General features: G+C 48.6%; 1 protein-coding gene across 1 annotated transcript in view; it reads left to right on the top strand.

The window, feature by feature from the left end:
* LOC126997962 (uncharacterized) overlaps nt 1-5,447 on the top strand; it is a 40,340-nt gene extending 34,893 nt beyond the window's left edge. Inside the window, exon 2 of the mRNA XM_050859229.1 lies at nt 1,883-5,447. Within this exon, the coding sequence (XP_050715186.1) occupies nt 2,341-4,764 (2,424 nt within the window). The 5' untranslated portion in view covers nt 1,883-2,340 and the 3' untranslated portion in view covers nt 4,765-5,447. The remainder of the gene's footprint in view (nt 1-1,882) is intronic.
* The last annotated feature ends 3,391 nt before the right edge of the window (nt 5,448-8,838 follow it).

Raw genomic sequence — 8,838 nt, forward strand, 5'->3', positions numbered from 1 at the left:
TATCGCAGCCTTACTCTTTCCATCATCTTCAGTATCAGCGGTTTTCTCTAACTACATACATTTTCCCTCCCTCCCGTGTTGTGATTTCCGGCCCAGCGGGGATCTGTTTTTTCTTTCTTTATAACTCAATCAGCAGCCTCGCAAACCTTCAGTCTTCGCCGCTAAATCTGTGCTGATCGCCAATTCTTCCTCGCCTTTGTTATTACGTGAAGATTAAACCGGGAAGCTGGACAAGGCGTGAACGTTTACTGTCATTAACCCTTTCATATATTTTGTTTCTTCTGTTGTGTCTCTTTAATATTTCCTTTCCTTCCTTCATCTTGCGTTATTACCTCATTCTTACGCCTGATTCACCTTCCATTGTCTTCTTTTCCTTCTGTGAGTTTATTTTCTTTTGGGATTCGCTAAAACATACTCTGTTAAATACCTTTGCTTTTTTACAGTATTTCCTTTCCTTCCTTCATCTTGTCTTGCGTTATTACCTCATTCTTACGCCTTGCTTCACCTTCCATTGTCTTATTTTCCTTCTGTGAGTTTATTTTCTTTTGGGATTCGCTAAAACATACTCTCTTACATACCTTTGATTTTTTACAGTATTTCCTTTCCTTCCTTCATCTTGTCTTGCGTTATTACCTCATTCTTACGCCTTGCTTCACCTTCCATTGTCTCCTTTTTCTTCTGTGAGTATTTTCTTTTGGGATTCGCTAAAACACACTCTCTGTTAGATACCTTTGATTTTTTACAGTATTGCGTCATTACTACCTCGTTCTCTCGCCATGATTCACCTTCCACTATCTTCTCTCTTCCTTCCGCGAGTCACATGTTCTTTTTTATCATGTATTTCGGCTCATATACATCATCAAAGTCTAGTGTTTTCGCTTATTTGCAGTGCTGGTTGTTCACGGATAGCCAAAGCAAGACAGATCCTGAAGTTTCCGCAATTCTGTGTTTCCGGTGGTTGAGCGAGAAGATGGACACGGGAAAGTTGTTAAGATTCAAACACTTATTTTGTTTGTCAGTTTTGCTTTAATACAGAATCAGATTATTGTATTTTCGCTTCTTTGCAGTCTAGTATTTCCTAGTTGGCCAAGACAGGTTCTGCAGTCTCGCCAATTCGTGTTTGGGTCTGTTTGTTTACTCGGTGGCGGGCTAGTAATTTGTTTGTTTACACAGTGCCAGTCTAGTGATTTCGCTCCCTTGTAGTGCCACGAGTCTAGTGTTTCGTTATTATCAAATGTAGGTGCTCCAGTTCCAGTTTTTCGAGTAGGTGTGAGTGGTATTGGGTCTTAACTCTTCGGGACGTCTTATATTGCTTCGTTTAATCACAATTCTAATGGCTCTGTATTCTCTATAGTAAACACAACCGGAGTAGTTTGTCAGTTCTTTTTTTCGGTAATACGGAGAGATTAGGATGTCTTACTTGTTATCGCTGACTTAGTTTTAGGTTTTCTTTGTAGCGTTTACAGCTTCAAGAGTCGAACTCTTCTCAGGTAGTAAATATGAGCCACAGCGAATTATCCCGCTGGTGTCTGAGGCGTCGGCGTGAGAGTGTCATGGCGTGGGTGTCGGTGTCTTCGGCACCGCTCGTCCTGAAGGTCACCGGATGAGGGTAGACAAAGGACGAGTCGGGTCTTCAGGCAGTGTGTGTGTGTGTGTGTGTGTGTGTGTGTGTACTCGGATCTACGCATATTCATTGGATGCAAACAAAAGTAATAACATACACGATACTTTTAATACACATTCCATATGTTTTAGAAGTAGTCTTTGATTCTCAGCCCAAGTAATATATACATTAATGTAGCCTTTCTTAATGAAATGAGAAATATATTAATGAATTTTCCTATTCCTGTCACGAGTCACTAATTTGTGTTTTCCCCCACAGATCCAGTAGGCGGCCAGGGGCTTCTCCAGCAGCCGCCGTGACGGGCCACTCACTACTTCCGACAGCCTCCACGTGACGCTCACAGTGTGCTGCTCCTTCTTGGCTCCTCCACACCTAGTGAGGGTGTTCTACCGGAGAGGAGTCTTGTACGGGCAGATCAAGTTTGTGTGGACCCGTAACCTGAAGTTCGTGGCAAATAACGAGTGGAAACTTCACCTGAAGCAACTCGTGTCTCCTTGCGCGGGTGGGCGGGGGCCACCCTCGTGGGGGAAGGAGGCGAGCCCGGGAAAGGAAAGGCAACTCAGGTAGCGGAAGGGGGTGGGCTCAGTGGAGCTTTGGAAGGCGTCGAGTGAGGACGTGTGCGCCAGGACTCAGAGTGTGTCTCAGCCACATGTGATCGGTGGTGGATGATGAGAGGAGTTTGCCTTTGTTAACTGACAGAAGAGACTCCCGCAGTGATGGCGCGCTACCTGACGCTGCTGACGGCCCTGTGTCTGGCGGGGCTCTCGTCGGGATTACAATACGCCGACATACAGTTGTTGAACTCGACGTGCACCCCAAAGGACACTTGTAACTTCGGCAAAGGACCTCGTCTGGGGGACTCCACGGACTGGAAGGCGAGGAACTGTTTCTGTGACGACCTTTGTGCCGACTACGGCGACTGCTGCGTGGACGCGAGTGCGTACGTGGCGGAGCAGCAGGTGACGGCCGTGGATCACTACCAGTGCGTGCATCTGAGGCACTTCGGGGATCTGTACATGAAGGGGACGTGCATGGCTGGCTGGGAGGACCAGGCCGTGGCTGACCTGTGCACCAGCCACTCCCCGGACTCCAAGACGCCGCGGCAGGACCCCCTCTCCACCTTCCCAGCCACTAGTTATGCCACTGCCGTCACCTACTCCAACTACTACTGTGCCGTCTGTAACAACGACTCCACGTCCCTGCAGCTCTGGAGCCCCCGTCTCGAGTGCCCGACGCTCGCCAGCTACCAGTCCCGCTTCAAGAACCTGACGCAGGAGTACGTCACTTCGAGGCTTGTCTACAAGGACAACAATTGGGGTCTGCACATAGAGGACGGGGGCTTCCCTATCTTCCACACCTGCTTCCTGGACCCCATGATGCCCGAGACGGTGGGGCACCTAGTGAGGCCGTGCAAGCACAAGGTCATGACATGTGCCGCCGACTGGAACAACACGGAGGTGGAGGACATGTGCCACTCCTACACGGCCGTCGTGTATAAGTTTGACCAGGCCTTCAGAAACCCCCACTGTGCCCTGTGCAGTCACGTGGACCTTGATGACCTGCTGTGCCAGCACGGGGTGTTCACTCGGTTTTATTTTAGCGACGACTTCAACCCCAGCGCCTTCGCGTTGCTCTTCGACTACGCAGACGGAGGCGGGAATGCTGTGGGCGCGGCCTGTGAGAACGGCGAGGTGTTCGACCCGTTTTTCAAGAAGTGCAGGAATGTGGTGTGTGGGAAGGCCGATCACCAGTACAGGTTTGGCCGCTGTGTTTACGTCGGTGAGCCCACCACCTCATCCACCACAACCACCACTCCGCCATCCACCACCGCTGACGAGGAGGAGCGCTCCGACTACAGCGAGGAAGGTCTGGACGTAAACAACTCCACCACGCCCCTTCCTGAGGAGGAAACCCCGACCTCTATGCCCCCCATCGCCTTGCCCGGGGGCCCGGAGGTGGCCGCCCGCCCTCACAACACAAGCAAGTCTCAGTCCCTGTCGTGCGAGAGGTTCCTGCTGCCGACCGACGAGTACACCATGACGGACAACGGCACGGTGGTGGTGGAGAAGTACGGACGCACATACCTGCCCAACGAGTACGAGAGGATCGAGGGCGGCATCCTGGTGTGCATCATCCAGCCGGAGGTGGGCAAGTTTTCACGCCTCATGGGTTGGGTGACGCTGGCTGGCCTCGGCCTCTCCTGCGTCTGCCTCATAATGCACCTCATCGCCTTCGTCATTGTGCCTGACCTCAGAAATTTGTCCGGCAAGAACTTGGCGTCCCTGTGCCTTGTGCTCCTCGCCGCCTACGCCACCTTCATCCTGAGCGTGTTCGGGGAGCCGGGCAAGCGGGAGTGCTTCGTGCTGGCCGCCGCCATGTACTACTTCTTCCTGTCGTCCTTCTGCTGGATGAACGTGATGGCGATGGACATTTGGCGCACTCTGCGGCTGGCCACCTCGGAGCTACGGGTCAGCTCGGGGAAGCAGTGGGTCAAGTTCATCACTTACTCCCTCTACGGCTGGCTGGTGCCCGCAATGGCCCTCGCGGCACTGGTGACCCTTGACCTGGTGCGCCCCGTGGGCATGGCAGCCGAGTACTACCCGTACCTGGGCGAGCGGTGGTGCTGGTTCGGCCACCGCAAGGCCCTGCTCGTGTTCTTCGCGGCCCCGCTCATGGCCATCATGGTGATCAACATCGTGCTGTTCATCCTATCGGCACGCATCATCGCCGAGACCACGCAGTCCACAGCCAAGATGACCACCTGCTCACCACACCACCACCAGTTCAAGCTGTACATGCGCCTCGCCCTCCTGATGGGCGTGTCGTGGATCAGCGGCATCGTGGCGGGCTACCTGCAACTGGAGGTCATCTGGTACATCTTCGTCCTCTTCAACACCCTGCAGGGCGTACTGCTCTTCCTTGGGTTCACGTGCACCAGGAAGGTCTGGCACGTAGCTGGGCCTGGCTGCTGGCGGCGGCTGTTCCTGACCCGCCGCGGGCCCTGGGTGGTGCGCAGCCCCTCCTCCAGCAGGCAGGGGCTTGAGTCGCGGGACTCTCATGACTCCCAGCTGTCCCAACACTCCCACTCCTCCGTCACGCAACTCGCCTCGAACTCGCGCACGTCCGTAGATGCCTTTTAGGGCCTCACCCACCTTGTTTGTTCCTGAACGACCTGTGTGAGGAAGTGTGTGTGTGCTAAAGTGAATGGTTGGAGTGAAAGACGTGTGCCCTGATGTGTATAAGTGCAAGTGATGGCGTAACTATTCAGCGAGGGCAGAAGAGGTGTGGCGTGTGTGCGTGTGTCGGTGGAGTCTGCCGAACGTGACCTTATGCTAGTCGTGTGCTTCCTTTACTCACTAAGGTGCCTCCTGCCTCAGTACTTCTTAGGGTGGCGGTGGCGAGTCTTGGATGTAATTGTGCTTTTGTTGAAGTTTCACGAGTCGAACTTGCAACAGATTTTTTTTCCTGAATGACTCGTCTACCAAAGCGTGTAACTGAATGTCTTGTTTTGTACTCCTAATTATCTTGTGTAACGTTTCATGGCGTGTAAATTAATGTTTGGTAAGTAATCAAACCTTTTCTGTGTCCTCAAAAATATGTGTGTGTATGGATGTCAAGAATACTCACAAATCCCTACTTGTTTGGTGTGCGGGTGACTGCGTTATGGGTATTCTCGTGCTTTTTTATATTATCGTGTCAGATGCCTTATTTTTATTTGAGAGTTCAGCCCGTGTGCAGGGCCACAGTGTAGTCAAGTGAGTGTAAATACGAATGTACATATTTTGAATATACTTTGTCATTTTGAAATAAACATTATCTTATGTGTGCGCCTATCACTTACCCTTGTATTGTTAAGCCATTAGTTTGTCTCGTGTGGAGGTGGCGGCGTCTGGTAACAATGGCCTGTCAATCCTCTTGGTTAGGTTGACGGGGCGTGGCTGACGTACGATGTTATCTATCAATATAATCTGTGACCAGTACAAGCTTCTAGGCTACTTAGCAACACCTCAAATGTTCTGTACATGAAAATTAATATGATCAACTTAACCCTGTAATAACTAAACTCATGGAAATAAATCCTATTGTAGTGCGATATCTTTCCTCACATCAGTCATGCCAAATTGAATATTATAGCCTATCATTAGAACTGATAACGCAACAATTTCAGGAATAGTGAAGATTTAAACTAATGGACAATCAAGACCCACTACTACACGAAAAAAAAGCTCCTCTGGCTGCAAGATTTATAATAATTCAATAGTTTTATAGAAGATTTGGTCTCAGAAGGTTGGCAAAACTGCATCAGCTGAGGCAAGCAACCGACCACATGGAGGGTAACACGCCGCGCGACCTTCCACAAACCACACTATTTACCGCTTTCCTTACACTTGTGACGCTGTGGCGGTGTGTACAGAACCAGGAGGAACCAGTCACCCCAGAGCATGAGTGTGGTGGCAAAGAAACGCTGTGGCGACGTGTGGAGCGGCAGAGAAAGGAGTGCAGCAACGTGGAAACAAGAGGAAGAGGGAGGCAGCTCGCGGAGGACGTGAGGTAAGGAAGACAACCTCCGCTAGATTCCAAGTTTTTGCAGGACGGGAGGGAGGAAACGGGCGAGTGTCTAGGGGCGGCGAGACGAACAGCTGTGGGGCGTGAAGATGGTATGTTGCACTGCTCGGGGGGAGAAGAGAGAGCGGTAGGAGAGGGAGAGAAAAAGGGAGACAGGTTGATAGGGGTTGGCGGGATGGGAGAGGGAGGGAAGAAAAGGAGCAATCTCTTGTTATATCGTGTTTCTTTATGTTTCTTCTTTTCCTCCTCTCTCCAGTTTCCTGTTCTTAATTCTGTTATTCAGTGTCTTTGGATAGTGATGGAGTTTTTTATTTCAGGGAGCATTCTTTATATATTTTTTTCTATTGAGTGGTTGAAAGAGTTTGTAGTCTCTCTCTCTCTCTCTCTCTCTCTCTCTCTCTCTCTCTCTCTCTCTCTCTCTCTCTCTCTCTCTCTCTCTCCTCCTGTGTGTGTGTGTGTGTTTAATTTGGCTGTCTGTCTGTCTGCCTCTCTCTCTCTCTCTCTCTCTCTCTCTCTCTCTCTCTCTCTCTCTCTCTCTCTCTCTCTCTCTCTCTCTCTCTCTCTCAAATTACCTCCATGCCTCTCCTTTCCTCTTCCCTCCTTCCCTCCCTCATCCTGGTGTCCACTTCCCTTGCAAGGCAGGTGACCACATCCCTTCCGTGGCGGTGGTGGTGGTGATAGTAGTGGTGATGGTGTGGTAGGAAATTCTGTCACTACCACCAACCACTACGCCCTCACTCCTCTTCCTCCTCCTCCTCCTTCTTCTCACTATATCAAGCGATTTAAAGCCCAGTCAGCATTGTTCAGAGGTAGTTAAAACCGCAAACAAATTGGTTGGGTTCATCGGACGGGTCATTAAAAATAAATGGGGAAAAAAGTAAAATTAAAACTATAATTCGCGGTTCGACCCCGTCTAGAGTACTGTGTACAGTTTTGGTCTTCCTATTACAGAAAAGACGTAGAAAAGTTAGAACGGGTTCAACGGAGAATAATAAAAATGATTCCAAGGTTGAGAAATTTATCTTATGAACAAAGGCTTAAAGAAGTAAATTTTTTCAGCCTATCAAAACGAAGAAAGCGAGGCGATCTAATAGAAGTGTTTAAAATGTTTAGAGGATTCAGTGATATTAATGCAGATTACTTTACAATTGATCGATCAAATAGTACGAGAAGAAATCACAATTTCAAGATAAGTGGTCAAAGATTCTCATCGCATGAAGCCGAACAGTTCTTATTCAATCGAGTCCTAAATGTTTGGAATTCTCTACCCTGTGATGTTGTTGATAGTACAACAGTTACGGCCTTCAAGAATACATTATACAAGTATTTTGAATCCAACCAGCAGCTAAGATATTACTCATTGTCGTAATAACGTTAAGTTCTTTTGAATGCTGGTGTCCTTGTCCGTTTTTATCCCCTTTTAGTGGTAGCAGTAATGGTAGTTCTTTCTTCTTTGCTACATAATTTCCATGCAGTTTTTCTTTTTCCTTTCCTGCCAGCTTTGGCTGGAGGGATGGGGGTGGGGGGGGGGGAGCCTTCGCCTTTGCTGTCCTTCATCTTCCACTTTTGATTAGATAGTGTAGCTCGTCACAAACAGCCTCGCAAGGACCATCAGGTCTGCTGTTGTTTGTTCTTGCTTTGTGCTCCTCCTCCTCCTACTACTACTACTACTACTACTACTACTACTACTACTACTTCTACTATTACTACTACTACTACTACTGCTACCACTACCACTACTATTACCACTACTACTTCCACGACTCATTAAAACTACCTTACCTACGTTTATTTCCCCTCATCACCTGTTCAGAACCGTCACACCTGCATCCTTTCCTTCCTTTCTTCCTTCCTCCCCCCCTCCCCGCATTACCACATCCCCTTCCCCATCCCCAGGTTCATTATCTCTGCCTCCGCCACACACCACACCCATTCCCATCCTCACCCTCTTCCTCTTCCCTCGCTTCCCCTCCCAGGCTTCTCATCCCCACCATCACAAACCACCACATCCTTTTGGTGATGTGTTAGTTTATTATTTTATAGTTTTATTGTTATTGTTGGTTGTTATTGATATTATTTTTTATTATTATGACTACTACTACTACTACTACTACTACAGCTTGCTACTATTACTGTTACTACAATTTACACCATTATTTTAATATTGACGCATTTATTGCTGTCTGTCTGTTCTTATCCTTCTCCCCCTTTCTCTCTCTCTCTCTCTCTCTCTCTCTCTCTCTCTCTCTCTCTCTCTCTCTCTCTCTCTCTCAGGATGTGTTCGGTTTCGCAGGTGAACGGATGTCACGGCGACAGTTTTCTTATCAGCGGACACGGCAGGGCTAATTCTCTCTCTCTCTCTCTCTCTCTCTCTCTCTCTCTCTCTCTCTCTCTCTCTCTCTCTCTCTCTCTCAACATTATTTTGACGCAGTGCTTAAGATAAGGTGGTAATATTATTATTATTATTATTAGTAGTAGTAGTAGCAGCAGTAGTAGTAGTCGTAATTGTAGTAGTAGTAGTCGTAGTAGTAGTAATAGTTGTAGTAGTAGTAGTAGTAATAGTAGTAATAGCAGCAGTAGTAGTCGTAGTAGTAGTAGTAGTCGTAGTAGTAGTAATAGTAGTAGTAGTAACAGTAGAAGTAGTAGTA

This window comes from Eriocheir sinensis, chromosome 13, assembly GCF_024679095.1.
Source record: "Eriocheir sinensis breed Jianghai 21 chromosome 13, ASM2467909v1, whole genome shotgun sequence".
NCBI lineage: Eukaryota > Metazoa > Arthropoda > Malacostraca > Decapoda > Varunidae > Eriocheir > Eriocheir sinensis.